Source organism: Lactuca virosa, chromosome 2, assembly GCF_052849685.1.
Source record: "Lactuca virosa cultivar CGN04683 chromosome 2, Lactuca_virosa_CGN04683_v6, whole genome shotgun sequence".
Taxonomy (NCBI): domain Eukaryota; kingdom Viridiplantae; phylum Streptophyta; class Magnoliopsida; order Asterales; family Asteraceae; genus Lactuca; species Lactuca virosa.
Genome location: NC_136427.1, coordinates 228,463,942 through 228,479,628, shown reverse-complemented (window position 1 = coordinate 228,479,628; position 15,687 = coordinate 228,463,942). Strand labels below are relative to the sequence as shown.

General features: G+C 39.1%; 2 protein-coding genes across 3 annotated transcripts; one reads left to right on the top strand and one right to left on the bottom strand.

Annotated features, from left to right (window-relative positions):
* Positions 1 to 3,847: 3,847 nt before the first annotated feature.
* On the top strand, positions 3,848 to 6,965 carry LOC145160346 (pentatricopeptide repeat-containing protein At5g39350-like). The gene has a single exon (XM_079079496.1). It carries the CDS (start codon positions 3,958 to 3,960, stop codon positions 6,802 to 6,804), a length of 2,847 nt encoding a protein of 948 aa, XP_078935622.1. The 5' UTR covers positions 3,848 to 3,957; the 3' UTR covers positions 6,805 to 6,965.
* Positions 6,966 to 7,407: 442 nt separating this feature from the next.
* LOC145160345 (uncharacterized) lies at positions 7,408 to 15,132 on the bottom strand. Of its 2 annotated transcripts, none has more exons than XM_079079494.1 (8): positions 14,977 to 15,132; positions 10,261 to 14,801; positions 10,002 to 10,162; positions 9,788 to 9,917; positions 9,492 to 9,723; positions 9,160 to 9,408; positions 8,413 to 9,095; positions 7,408 to 8,324 (listed from the first exon to the last, which is right to left on the bottom strand). In XM_079079494.1, the coding sequence occupies exons 2-8, from the start codon at positions 14,620 to 14,622 to the stop codon at positions 7,677 to 7,679; spliced, it is 6,465 nt and encodes a 2,154-aa protein (XP_078935620.1). In that variant the 5' UTR covers positions 14,623 to 14,801; positions 14,977 to 15,132; the 3' UTR covers positions 7,408 to 7,676. The 2 variants fall into 2 exon arrangements, with proteins under 2 accessions (XP_078935620.1, XP_078935621.1); XM_079079495.1 differs by having other exon boundaries at positions 10,261 to 14,797.
* Between the last annotated feature and the right edge of the window lie 555 nt (positions 15,133 to 15,687).

Genomic DNA, 15,687 nt, shown 5'->3' with positions numbered 1-15,687 from the left:
TTAAACTTGTAAAATTCTAGGGATTGAAATTTAAAATTATCCAAATTAAACTTTTAATCACAAAATTTAAAATTTCAAAGCTTGAGGACAAGTCTTGAACTTTTTCAAAGCATAAGGATCAAATAGCAAATAATATAAATCATCTAATTAGATTATCTCAATTTGATCTTATTTAATGTTACTTGCAAAACAATTTACCAATTCAATTCAAATAATCAACAATTATCATATAAGGAAATTATTATTCAACTAATTGGTAATTATCTTTTGTTAGGTCAAGAATATACTCATATATATGATTAAAATCGGATTTTAATGACCCAAAACAGTTAAGGCAAGTATCCTCAAGTAAAACAGCAAGAAATCCCGAAACTTCCTCCTTCTGACGCTCGAACTCGCCGAGTACCTCTATGGACTCGCCGAGTTGGAGCTACTCGCCGAGTACAGCAGTCAGAATCACAAAATCGAATTTTTCAAGCAACAAGCAATCAACCAATGCATCAATTCAATAGAAATCAATCAAAGCTCTGATACCACTGATGGGTTTGAGCCATAAGAACTTTCCTATGTGCACATGCAAACCCTAATTGCTTGGATCTAGGTTTCTCTAATTGAACATGCATTGAATCCAAGACTTGCAATACTAGATCTAATGTAATATATTGAATCTAATCATATGAAATCAGATCTGAAAGAATACCTTGAATTACTTGCTTGATACTTCTTCTTCTTGGAGCTTAGAGTCACAATTGTCACTCCTCTAATGGCTTACAAACACCAACTAGCAAGAAGATGATCTTGAGAGAGAAGGAGGAGGGATAGAAATCGGCCCTAGGGTTCCTTGGCTTGCAAGAGTGTCGATTTCTCCACCCCAAGGGTCCTATTTATACTATGAGCTATTAGGGTTTCTCCTTTAACCCTAATTGAATGACTTAGGCCCTAAGCAATCCAAGATCCTTCTAGATACAAGGCTTGGACGAATTTAAGGTTCCCAAACCCTAAATTTCGTCCACCCCAATATCCATAAGGATACATAGCCCAAAATACAACTATCACACATTTGACAGTTTATGCCCTTTATTCAATTAACCTCTTTAAGTCACCAAATTAATTCTCAATTAATATATGACTTATATTAATCAAATAATATTATTATTCCTTAAATATATATTATTCTCATAATATATTAATAATATCTCTTCTCTCTTAACAAATCATCCTGTCAAGTTGCTATGGTGAAGGCAACCCAAAAGGACCATGCATAACCGAGTCAAGTACTTACCAAATATAGTTACAGCCTTAGACACTAATCCAACACATTCATCTATTAGATTTCTTCTTGGAGTAGTTTAGGGCTTTAAGGAGCCATTTTTGGAACCATTCATGGATGCAAGCATGTTTTGGGGTATTGACTTCAGATCCAGAGCCTTTGAGGGACTCCATGGCATAAAGGTGCCAACTTTATGGCCATGGGAGTCCCATGCATCCTAGGAACCACTTTTTAGGGCTTTTTGAGCTAAATAACCCATGCATGCATGTAAAGTTAGAAACGTTACGTGTTATATCGACCCTAGGAGGCCAGATCTATGTTTTGGATGCGTTAAGCCCGACTGAAATCGACTGTATAGTTTTGGATCATGGGGGACTCGGCGATTCGTTCTTAGGACTCATCGAGTCGGGTCGTGGTTCCCCCAACCTTCTCTGTTACTTAGCAACTTGTCGAGTCTAGAAGATGACTCATCCAGTTAGACGTGTTTTGGACTTAAAGGTCAAGAACTCGACGAGTCCAAGGATGAACTCGTTGATTCAGTGAGCAAATGTTCTGACTGTATGAAGGAGAACTCGACGAGTCCAAGGAAGGACTCGACGAGTTCAAATGGAAAGTCCCGATTTTGTCATAAGGAGAAACTCGACAAGTTAGAGGGTAACTCGACGAGTCAGATCGCGAATTCGAGATTCTCTGAATTATGGAACTCGACGAGTTGATGGAGCAACTCGGCGAGTTGAGTCAACCAGGATGTTGACTTTGACCAGAGTTTTGACTTTGACTTTGACCATTACCCAAGATTGACCCTTAAAGGGGATATGAATATGAAGGAGTAATTAAAGGAGACTGATATGTGTAGGAGTTTGAAGAGAGTTGATCCCAGCACCGAGGACAGTTCAGTTACTGCACTACATTGAGGTGAGTTACCTTCCAGTAGAAGTGGGTCTAAGGCCACAATGTCGACCCACTAGTAGGAGTTGTTTGTTAGATGATTGTCTTTATGCTAATTATCTGGTATGCCATTATTTGTTATGCTTGTATGCTAGGATGCTCTGTGATACATGTTAGTAGTAGTAGGGGTGAAATAGTCCCCGGATACCGGTTGAAAGATACCGAAGGGGTCGTCAGAACCCATGCATGCGTAGCAGTATGTTCACGTTATGTTATTATGTGGTAGTGATAGGGGTGAAATAGTCCTCGGTTACCGGTTGAAAGATATCGAAGGGGAGGTCAGCTTCCGGTTACCGGTTGAAAGATACCGAAGGGAAGTCCAGTTTCCGGTTATGCCAGTCAGATATCGGTTTAAAGATATCGAGGGATAGGCATTATGTGTTTATGGTATGTGGTATGATGAGGGAACTCACTAAGCTTTGTGCTTACTGTTTACAGTTTTTGTTTCAGGTCCTTCTTCATCGAAGGGAAAGGAGTCGGCGCGGTAGCAGCACATCACACCACTATCTTCCACACTATGATGTTCTTGGGATTGTACTCTGACATTGTTATTTGATTATGACATGCTTTTGAGAATTATGATCTATGGATTTGATTAAATGAAATAACTTGATGATGTTTTCTCTAAAATGTTTTATGATTCGTTATATTAAAAATGAAATTTTTTGTCATGATTTTTGGGATGTTACAGTTTATCTTCATTTCTTCAACCATTTTTGATTCATTTGGGGTTAATTGCCTTGCATATGGGTTGCCCTCCATATAAATTGCAGGTTTATGATTATGTTCATCATTTTTAACATTTAACCTCCAAACATCATCCGAATTATAGTAACAAGCAAAAATTTCGAATGGACAATTTGTTTTTCTGGACCCTATATTTTTGGTGGACATCTTCGGACCTCTAGGTACACCACCCCGATCACACATAAAAATAATTTTTGAAACATATCCACTTCCTTTTTTCTTTGTTCTTTTAATAACAACACATATCCAAGAGACCGTGTCGTTTCTTGCACTCACTCTATTAAATTTTTACGATTGCTAAACACCTAACAAATATAAATATATACTTGGTCGGTTTTAAAAAATTTCACTACAAATATAGCATATAACAACTTACGAATAAACTAAAATTATTCATCAAAAATACATACCAGATTAGTTTGAAAACTTACCATAAGAATGACGATCGACAATTTCGTGAATTTGTTATGAATGGAACAAATGTTGAATTGAATTGAATCGAACGAACCGTTTATATAACGTATAAAGTTAAAGTTATATCAAATCAGTTTCTTTATTATTAAAGAAAAAGATAAAAATTATTCTAATCAAATCAAAACATTTGGCTTTAAATCATTTATCTACGGACACTTACTTTGGTTTTTTTTCACTTTTATGTTATGTACAGAATATTAATAGACGAGTAATGAGTTTAAATTTTTTTTAATAATAATAATAATAAGTTTTAAGTTTTTTTAAATAATAAGAATAATATAATAAAAAAAACAACAAAAAAATGTCAAATCAAAAAGATAAATGGTTTGATTATTTGATTAGATTGAATTCAGGGGTAAAAAAGAAAAAAGGTACTTCGAATCATCTAATTAAAAAAAATAAGTCCGAACCAAAAGGTTATCCATTTGGCAATCGGCCAATTCCATTAGTTATAGAAAACTATAAACGTAGCTTTATTTGAATCGGCGGGATGCCGAGAAGCTGGACTCTGTAACAACATGCACCAATACCATACTTCCTCCGGCAAACTTCCAGCTCTTTTTGCCGCCTGCACACAACTTACCCACTTGAAGCTTTTGAAATCTCACCTTATCGTCCATGGTTTCTTTAAACAAGAGGCAGTTGAGGGAAAGTTTCTTACACGATGCTTTGATCTGGATGATCCCCATTCAGCTCTATCAACCCTCTCCGGATTCAACCCGAGTTTGTTCTTGCAGAATTTGACTATCCGGTGCTTACATGATCATAAATTGTACCAAAATGTTCTTTCTGTGTATAAATTTTGCCAGACTTCTTGCTGCCCATCGGATAATTTTACCTTCCCCTTTGTCCTCAAGGCATGTTCGGCCGTAAACGCTGTTCGGAATGGTAAGGAGATTCACTGCGTTATTGTGAGAACTGGGTTCGATCAAAATGTAGTTGTGCAGACAGCTTTAGTGGATTTTTATGCAAAAAATGGTGATATCAGTATTGCGCGCAAGTTGCATGATGAAATTACTCAACCAGATTTGGTCTCATGGAACGCATTGCTTTCTGGGTATTCTTTTCATGGACTTAATCACGAAGTTATCCATGTCTTTAACCGGATCAGACTTACAGATTTGAACCCTAATGTGAGCACTTTCGCTAGCTTAATTCCAGTGTGCTCTCGTTTGGGGGATTTAAGGATAGGAAAATCACTCCATGGGCACGTTTTAAAATGTGGGTACTTTACACATGATTTCTTGATTCCTGCTTTCATTTCAATGTATGGAAACAATCAAGATTTATCCATTGCTAGAGGTATATTTGATTATACATCAAAAAAGAATGTTACTATGTGGAATGCCATGATCTCTGCCTACACACAAAACCAGAAATCTCATGATGCAATTGAGCTATTCAGAGAAATGACTCGTGATCATATCACACCTGATATGGTCACTTTCGTGTCTATAATCCCCTCTTCTGGGACTGATTATGGTGAGTCTCTTCATTCATATGTTATCAAATTAGGGTTACAAAACCAACCAGCTATTGCCACCACCATTTTGTCAATGTATGCAAAGTTTGGTCATCTGAATTCAGCTAAATTCCTCTTCAATCATATGAACTACAGAAACCTTTTGTCCTGGAATGCTATGGTTTCTGGGTATGTTTATAATGAGTGTTGGAATATGAGTTTAGCTGCATTTTGTGAAATGCAGGCTCATGGTGTTCATCCAGATGCAGTCTCTATAATAAACATTCTTTCTGCTTGTTCTGGTATGGAAGCAACTCGTTTAGGTCAATCTGCTCATGCTTTTAGTCTTAAAAGTGGGATTGATTCAAATCTCAACTTATCTAACACACTACTTGCTTTTTATACTGATTGTCACAAAATGAGCTATTCCTTTTGTGTATTTGAAAGAATGGGTATAAGAGATAACGTTTCATGGAATACACTAATATCCGGATGTGTACACAATGGAGAAGATGAAAATGCAATTCTCCTTCTTCACCAAATGCAGAAAAAAAGTGTGAAATTTGATTTAGTCACCTTGATAAGTGTACTCCCTTGTTTCAAGAATCTTGAAAATTTGGTTCAAGGTATGGCTGTTCATGGCTGTGCTATAAAACTTGGTTATGCATCTGATGTTTCTTTAGCCAATGCACTTATCAGCATGTACATGAACTGTGGAGAACTCGATACAGGAAAGTTGATCTTTGATGAGATACCCAATAAGGATGTGATTTCATGGAATGCTCTGATAACTGGTTATCATCTTCACATGGTACATAAAGAGGGGATTTTGATGTTTGCTGGAATGATGAAGGATGGGCAAAACCCTAATCAGGTAACCTTATTAAATTCGTTGCCAATGTGTTATACACGTATGCAAGTGAAGTCAATTCATGCTTATGCAACTAGGAGATGGAGTATCATGCTTGAAACCCTGTTCATGGCTTCTCTCATATCTGTATATGGTCGATTTGGTGATGTAAGATCATGCAACTTTTTGTTTCAAATGGGGGAAAAAAGGGATATTTTAATCTGGAATGCTATTTTAGCTGCTCATGTGGAATCAAATCATGCCATGATGGCTGTCTCTTTGTTCTCCAGTTTGCTTCGAGTGAAAATACGACCTGATTATATAACTATTTTGAGCTTAACTTCAGCTTGTGCTCAGATAAACCATACCAACCTTACAAACTGTGTAATGGGGTATGTTTTAAAAAAGGGGATCGACAAGTATGTAGCTGTAAGCAATGCGTTTATCGACTTGCATGCTAAATCTGGGAACATATCGTATGCAGAGAAGGTGTTTGATGAAATGCTTGTTAGAGATATCATCTCTTGGAATACCATGATTCATGGATACGGGTTACATGGTAATGGTGAAGCTGCATTTGCTTTATTCATACAAATGAGAGATTTGGGTTTCAAACCTGATGAAGCAACATACATTAATATCTTGTCAGCTTGCAGTCATGCTGGATTAGTTGATGAAGGATGGATGGTGTTTAAATCGATGCTAAAAGATGATGAAATTTCACCACGGATGGATCACTATGGATGTATGGTGGATTTGTTGGGTAGAACAGGAGAAGTGAAGAAGGCTTATGATGTTGTGAGGAGTTTGCCATTTGAGGCTTCTGTAAGCATGTTGGAGTCTTTATTGGGTTCTTGTTTGAATCATGGAGAGATTGAAATTGGGGAGGAAATAGGGGGGCTGATTCTCGAAAGGGATCCAGAGAATTCGGGAGTGTATGTGATGCTTTATAACGTGTATGCAGGAAGTGGGAGGTGGAGCGAGGCTAATAAAATTAGGTCTTGTATGGAAGCAAAGAATTTGAGGAAGTTGCCAGGATTTAGTTTAGTGTAATTGATGTTAGAAGTAGTACTACACCCAATAGAGAGTTTCAAGTACTTGAGGACAATGATCGTGGTATATAGGATGTTGTTATGCTGTAGTGATAGTTAGATCTGTATCTTGGCTGATAGGATGTTATAAATATAAATGGCTAATAGAAAAAGGTAAAACAAGTCGTATTTTCCAATAGTAACAAGCTATATATCGGTTATTTTAAAATAGTGATGAGCTCTAAATAAAACTTGCATATTATACTATTTTCCATATGGCTCATATGATGCTATAGAAAGAAACAATATACATATGATGCTATAATGCACAAATAGATGAAAATATATTGTTACTTCATGCACTTATAACCAATCTCAGTACAAAAACTGTACTGTTGTTTTTTGCATTTATAACCATCTATGGAATTATATTGCTATTTATTGCATCTCTAAAAGTATATTGCTATTTCTTCATTTTATATACATAGATACTTGCGGATTACATCCAAGTACATAAAAACCATTACAAGTAACTACTTTAGAGCTATATTAGATGCAACTGAAAGCAATGTACTTTCATTATATCATCTTTACTTTCAAAAATCGGTCCTAATAACAGACACAATGAGAAAAGGAGGTTTTATTTCAATGATCTTCAACATAATTCCAATACATCAAACACCCACAAACAACTATCTATATCAAGGTTCCGATTTTACACCACAATAATAACCAAAACCAAAACCCAAACCCCCAATTCTTCCTAGCTTTCCAACTTTTAAGAACACCAATAGTTGTTGTACTACCAACTTCTACTACATAAACCCAACTTATCTATCAATCAAACTCCTCTCACAAAAAAAAAAAACAAAAAAACCTCCAATCAACATATTCTCATCCAACTGTCGAAGACGACCCACCCGAAGCAGCCGGTTGTTTGGCCACATAAATCTGTTTCACTTTTGTTGAAGGCGGAAAGCTTTTGTCCGGCCCCATGGACTGGTACCTTCCATGGAATGTACCAGTCCTACGATGGGGAGACCACTGTGGTCCTAGTCCTGGTCCAGGTCCCCCCATCGATTTGTGTTTAGGAGACACCCCGCCTCCTCCACCACCCCTTTGATACCCATAACCATGATGATGATGATGATGATGATGATGATTATTGTTATTATACTGTTGAGAAGAAGACAAATTCTTATTACCCTGTTGTTGATTCTTGAAAGCATTTGTAGTCTCACCGCCCCCACTGCCTACATCAACAGTCTTTGTGGTGGTTCCGGTCACCGGAGCAGCAGATGTGGTGGAAATGGACGGCCCAGATGAGTCCACCACCAACCCAAGTTCATCAGGGAACGATGGAGTTGAGGTTTGAGGTTCCGAAAATCTATTGGGAGGAAACGTTGACTGGTCAACAGGATGTCCTACATGGCTGCTGAACTGTGAAGGCCCAGTCATAGCTTCCGGTGGCTGTTGTTGTAACGGTAGTGACATTGGAACTGCATGAGGTACGTGGGACCACCGCTGCATATCTGGTGCAGCCTGTTTTTTACATATTTAATCGAATTTTGTCACTTTGAAACATAAAAAAACAATGAATAAAAATTTTGAAAGATTAATAAAATTTTACCTGAAATGGAGGGACATCGAACATTGTCAAAGGGGAACCCATGGGCAATAACGGAGAGCCAGGGGCTAGATGTCGTTGCCCAGAAACCATCATGTCTTCTTCACCTCTAGAAACAGAAACAGAAGATGTTGTCGGATCATGCTTCCAGTCTGGTTGTTTCCCAGATGGAATATACGTGGCACCCATAAAGCTCAACCCGACCTGCCCGAACTGCCCGACTGGAGCGTAATGGTTGTACACCACCATATGTGGTGGGGCTTGCACGCCCGGGGAACCGATGAAGGGACCCGTGAATCCAGCTGGTGGTCCGTAAAACGAGTCCATTCCGGAATGGTTTTGCCAGGGTGGTGGCATGTGTCTTGGATTTGATCCGGAATTTGTAGTTTTTTGGGATTGGGGTTGGGTCCCACCGGATTCGTCATGTGGGCCAAAAGCAAAAACGGGCCCAGTCATCATGGGATGAGGATGATGTGGAGGCTGATGATGATGGTTCATCTCGTAGAATGGAAAGTGAGAAGGTGTGGGACCATGGAAATGAGAAAGCATTTGGGCAGTTGATGAGCTTTGAGGACTAGGTAAAGGTGGCCATAGAGATGATATTGGTGGAGTTTCAACAGAGAGATCAGCAGGAAGTGATACACTTAGAGATTCTTCAGGTTTAGATTGGCTTCCAGATTGTTGATCTGCAAACCACATTTTAAATTAATATCTAAAATAATAAATAATAAATAATAAACTCGACAATACCACTTGAAACTGAGACGGGTCCGGTTTCGGGTCCCACCCCATTGCCAACAATCTCATCTCTATCAATGGCAGCAACAGCAACAGCTTCAACTTCAGCCTCAGAATCTTCTTTTTTAAAGAATATATTGCAATCATTTTCAGTTTTTGAAATGTTTTGAGTCATGTCAGGACGAAAAGACCCTGGAGCCCCAATCACATGCGACACGACACGGCTACTAGGAGGGAGTATTGTTGGTGAGGTAACTGCCCCTGTTAATTATAGCTTAGCTTTATTAATTTGAGATATAATATAATTATAATGTTTAAAATTTTAAAATAAAAAATAAGCTTACCAAACTGAATTTTTTCACCAGCAAGCAGAGAGTTGATTGGGCTTGAAGATGATGAAATTGATTTTCCTTTTGTCAAGATTGATGAGCATGGTAAGATGGGTTCAGTAGTATTGGTATTGGTATTGGTATTGGCATTGGTATTGGTATGATCACCTATAGATGTTACATGTGTTGTATTGAACCTTGCAGGCTTCATAGCCTCATCAAGTTGAGTTTGAGTCAATGGAATAACCTGTATGTTGTATTAAAATTAGTTCAACATTTCACATGAAATTAAAAAATTAAAAACTTTTCACCTGCGGATCCATTCGTGCATTACCCCAGTCACCCAAAGATGTTTGAACATCATCAACAGCCTTATTTTCAGTCTCAAACATGCGACTTGAACTACTATCTTCCACAATACCAGATCCTCTTTGTGGAGTCCTATAAAGTAATGTATATAGTTAACTAAATTTATTATAACAAATAATTTAAATACTATTTTCCATTTCATATAAGAAAATATACTTGTTAGTATCCACAGCAGGAGTGCCAATTGGAGCCAATGGTTGAGATTGAGAAGACACTGTTGAAAAGTCAGCGGAAGGTTCCTTCTTTGATACTTCACCAACCAATGAAACAGAGATTTTATTTGGGCCTTGAACAGAAGGACGTGTCTTTCGTGGTTGCTGATAATTTTTTTTTTTTTTAAAATGTTAATTGTCAAACACTCAAACTAAACATAAAGAGAACAAAATTGAGTGTAGAATAAATAAAAAGTAAAAACCTTTGCGACACGTGATTTTGCCTTGATTTCTTTTTCTCTCTGTTCACGTCGATCATTCAACATCTGTCGTTTTGATCTGACCTCAATGAAGTCATCTTCATCACTTGGACATTCGATCCCTGGTTGCTTAAACACACGTACAACACCGCTTTGCAATGGTGCATCAGATCCATCAACCTCTTCTTCTAGAATGTTCATGTTCCTCTTTAAGTTACCACCTTCAGTTGACTGGGTCTTGGGTGGTGTTAATCTTGCAGTTTCTTTCATCTCATGAGAACCCGACACATCAGGTACAACCCGCTTCAATGACTTAACAGGCACCATGTGACGCCTATACCCGCTTCTAGAAGCTCCCATATGTTTGAACTTGTCATCAAAATTAGAAGATCCAATGCCAGGTGTCTGTTTTCTATCGGAATTTTCACGGACTCGAAACTCGGTTCGTTGAATTGGGCGTCGGTTTTTCCGATATTCGTTAGCTGGAGAAGGGTCGTAACCATGAAAAGATCTTGACCCGGAATTTCTCGGAGGGTATGTTGGTCTTTTACCCTTGTTAGGACCTGGAGCCTTTGACAAGGGCACATCTTTTTGAGAAGATTTGTTATTATCAGGAGTGCCATGTAGCTTCTCTTCGGTTTGTGTAACTGGTTTGGATGCAATTCCAGTCAACCCCCTTGACCAATTCTCATGATTGTCTTTTTTCATGGTTTCTTGAGAGAACTGGTTAGGTAAAGTTCCGGAATTTGAAGTCTGATTCAAGTTGAAATGGGTTTGGTGAATGTTTGATTGAACAAGTGAAATGGGCTGTGAAGTTATTGGAAGAATACCCTGTGAAACAGGAGATGTGTATCTTAGTTGACCAAATTGGAAAAGAGGAAGTTGTGATTGGTGGTGTAGGTGGCCCATTGATGAACCAACAGGTGGATGAAGATGAAGAGGCATCTGTATGGATCCAATTTGTATGGCTGGAACAGGAGATGGTATTAAAGAAGGCCCAGAAAACAACCCAAACTGGAGTTTGACTGGTAAATCTGTCTGAATAGGTACAGAAGGTAATGCATGTGTAGTGGTGGAAGAATCTGATGTGGCATTTTGAGGCTGAACAACTGATTCATTAATCACTGAATTGACTGAATCAACTGCATCTTGTTTTTCTTCTGGTGTCTCAATTGTATTCACATCGGTTTCATCACCTGGGATTCTAACTTCAACACCTTCATTGAATCCCAAGACTAAATTTTCCATCACATTATTCGTGCTTTTCTCTTCAAGACCCATGTGCTGAAATTCCTGTGTCAGGTTTATATTCTCATCATTTCCTTCATGAACTTCATCTTCTTCACCATACCCATCATCATCTTCATCATACTCTTCTTGTTCCTGCATCTCATCTTGATTCTCAAGGCTCCATTCCTCATCATCATCACCTGCTGCCATTGTAGTCACTTCTCTAACTTCTCCAGGTTCATCATTCACATCATGTTCAGGGGTCTCATTTCCATCACCTCCAGTTGGGATAACAGAGGAATCATCCAGCTCATCATGAGAGAGATGTGTTGGGGAGCTAGGGGGACTTGAGACTGAAAGAGATGATTGTGAGTCACATCTTAGTGTGTCATTCTTGTCTAACTTCTGTGCCATGATTTCTTGTTGAACATCAACAAGATCAGATTGTTCAAGCTTGTCTTGAACGCCACCATAATTACCCCCTGTTCTTGCAGTTGATTCCAGAGAACTTGAAGGAGCAGAAAGTTCATTCTCCCCTCTCACTGAAGATTTAGGAATAGATGATAAGGATGGAGGGGGAAGAACACGAGGCTGCTTCATGGAATATCTTGACCTCCCATATGGATAAAGCTTATCTGACTCTGAATTATTCATATACAACCTATTTCCACGAGAATGCCCCTGTCCATGTCCCCAGACTTCACCAACATTGTCATAAAATTCTGACTCGATATCTCTGGTTCTTCCATAAGAATCTCCATCCCCGAAAGAATTCCATCTGTGATCATGAGGGAATCCATCAGTATCAGGATCTTGAATTCCTCCTCTGAAAGGAGACCTTGATGACATGTATCCACCTCCTGAATAAAAGTCTTTTCTGGGAAAAGATCTCCCACCAATGGGTGCTTCTCGCCTGGGACTATGATGACCATTCTCTTGATCGTTGAGTAAGAAAGATGAGTTGCTTCCAACTTCAAATGCATCACGTTTCCATGGATTAACAGGCTTTCCTCTTTCCACAAAGCTAGATGAAACTTCTCTAGAAAACTGAGGCCTGTCAAAGGGTCTGTCTATTGCAGATGAATCAGAGCTTGCTGAAGTTGTAATTCTCTCCACCATTCTCTGACTAACTTCCCAGTTATCAAGATCTGAATCCATCGATGCATCACTGTCTTTTCCACCAACTGGAACTTCATCATCTCCACCACTCTTTCCAACCTCAGCTTCCCTCTTTGCGATTTTAGCTTCCAATTCTAGAAGCTTCTGTTTGGCAGCTTGTTTCCTTCTCTCTTCCTCAAGAAGCATCCTTCTTTTCTCTTCTTCACGAGCAACCCTTTGCTCTTCAGCTTTCTGAATGGCTTCTAACCTCTCTTGTTCTGCTCTCCATGCAGCTTCACGAGCTTCTTCTTCCATTCTTCTTCGCCTTTCTTCTTCCTCTATGATTACCCTTCGTTTCTCTTCATCTTCTCTTCGTGCTTGCTCTATAGCTCTTTCTTGTTCTTCAACAACCCTCTGTCGTTCCATCTCTTGCATCTTTTGAACTCTTTCAAGTTCAGCCTCAAAAGACTCCCTAACAGGATCATGAAAATCTGTCTGTTTAATCACCTCCTTCTTTCTTTTAACCACTCCAACTAGGTTTCCAGTAAATGGGTCTCTTTCATCATAAACACTGGAACTGAAGTCTTTTTGATAAGGGTCATCTAGGTAATTTCGCTCACTCTTTGAAAAAGAAGACTTCTCCCTACCATAATTCGACCCTGCAGCATTCTGGTATCTAGGGGATTCTACAGAGTGATTCCAGTGGCGTTGTCCCCCTTGTCTCCCTTGCCCTGTATCCCTTCTCACATAGTTTCCTGAAACCACACCATGGTGAGCATTGTCTCCCAAAGCTGAATTGTATTTACTGTTGTTATAACTATCTGGCACATTGACATTGTTTCTGTTACTTATAACTTGGGGAACAGTAGATCTATCTTCATGAATAGAAGAACTCCTCCAAGAGTTGCTTTCCCTGTCTTCCCTACTATGCATATTTGTCTCTCTCCGGTAAGACTCAGGTTTAAGGACCTCAGAAGTGGGACCCTTTGCTATGTTACCCATGTGCTGACCACGCCTTTCGGATAGATTATTAGGTGGCTTATGTGGCAAAATGCTGCTCCTAGGCACATCAAAATCTTTATCCCAATAAGTTTCACTTTTGGGAAACTCCTGATCTCTGCCACTCCTTCCTGCAAACCCATAACCTGTATCTCGCTCATCATCAGCCCAATCAGACCTTGGATTCAACCGTATAAGTGGTAGAGGGTCCTCTTGCTTCTGAGCATGATCCGGGCGTGTATTGTTTGATCTTGGACTCTGCCCACCATTTTCATTCATGCCATTTGCAATGCGATGGGAAGATTGGATATGAGCAGGTGAACTGAAACGAGAACTGTTTCTTAGATCATTGGATGACTCCTCACTAACTAATTGTTTCAGCTTTTGGAAAGATCCTTCCTTCTGTTTTTGTGCAGGTCCTGATGAGGAAGGCAAAGCAGCCCGTAAAGATGGAAAATCTTCTCCTCTCAACACCATAGCTTTCTCTAGAGTAGGCATGTTTGGATAATGAGCTGATGATGTATCTCCATGGCCAAGTCCACCACCAAACCTAGCTGAAGGAGGCATATATGTGCCACTTCCCTTGGTAGCTGCTGCACCTTCAGTATAATTCACACTCTCTGAAACCAGAGTATCACCACCAACTTCCTTCTCCTGCAAAGCAACATTTCCAGGTTTGGTCCAGCCCATACCTGAAGAAGTTGGTCTTGAACCACTACCTGAACCAGCACCACCAGCCACCCCTCCCCCTGCCCCTGATGAATCAATTTTCTCATATTCTTTTCTCAGTGAAGGCAAGTTCAAGGGGGGTGGAACAGATAACTTCGGGACAGCCTTCTGCAGAGGACGGTTTCTTGATAGAACAACCATCCCACCACCGGTACTAGCATGCCCACCAGGTCGGGCACGGTTTGTCCCAATACCCGGTCCATAAGAGCCACTATGAGGTGGATAATTATGATGAGAAGGCTGCCCATATAACTTATTCAAATTTACAGACACAAACTTGGATCCAGAACCGCCATGGTTGTTGGCCATAATCGAAGAATCCAACCCGCAAACCTTGTTCTCAATCCGCAACAACGCATCAAAACCCTAGCCCTAGGTTTCTCTCTCCTCCACAAATATCAGGTGTGTACACACGCAGGCTCTGTTCAGCAGATCTCACAGTGAACGCGAATAGAAAAATCAAACCTTCGAACGCCCTCTCAGCCTATCTGAGAATGAATAAAAACACTGTGATCGAGACGAAAATTGATAGAATATACTTAATAAATGCACACGATATATAGATCAATCAGTGAGTCCTGTCCATGATTAGGGCTTCAAATGTTGTGAAATTTGATCGGGAAACACGATCAAGTTGATAGAGTATAAGATGGAATAAGTTACCTCCGACGATGTAATACGACGGATGGCGATGGTGATTTGCGCCGGTGGTAGATAAAAAGACGTCACAGAAGCCCTACAACCGCTCTAGTCAGGGCGAGGGCGAAGGAGAGTTGATTTTTTGTTTTAAGATTTGGGGAGAGGAGATGAAAGTGTACAATTTGATGGAAACCTATTTTGGTCGGTGTGTTTTTTAGTTTTACAGAAAGTTACATAAATAATCCCTTCACATATCATCTATTAACAATCTAAGTACCTCAATCTTTGAAAACTAAAAGGCAGTCCTTTAAGTAAGCTTACATACCAAAAGAGTTTCTTCGTTGACAAACATAAGCAAAAACGGTGTTAAAGTCCTTCATTTGCAACCGACTTCACACGATTAGGGGAAATTTTGTAGTTTTTACTTGTTTTTTTTATGTCTTCTCTTGTTTTATCTTGTATTTTATTCGTTATAAAGTGCCAACCTACCACTTTAGAACCTCTCTCCATAAGTAAGGGCTTAAGTTATCAAATCTTCATGGGAAAAAAAAGTCTATAGTCATCAAAGAGATACATGGTGATTTATCTTTCATACAAGTTGTAAAAGCATTGTTTTATGCCTTCACCAAGGAATATATTATCCTCTAAGTTTATCAAAATTGCGGAAAGGTATTGTAGTTATGTCTAGAAGACATTGCACACCAACATTAATGTCATATATGCAATAATTAGAAT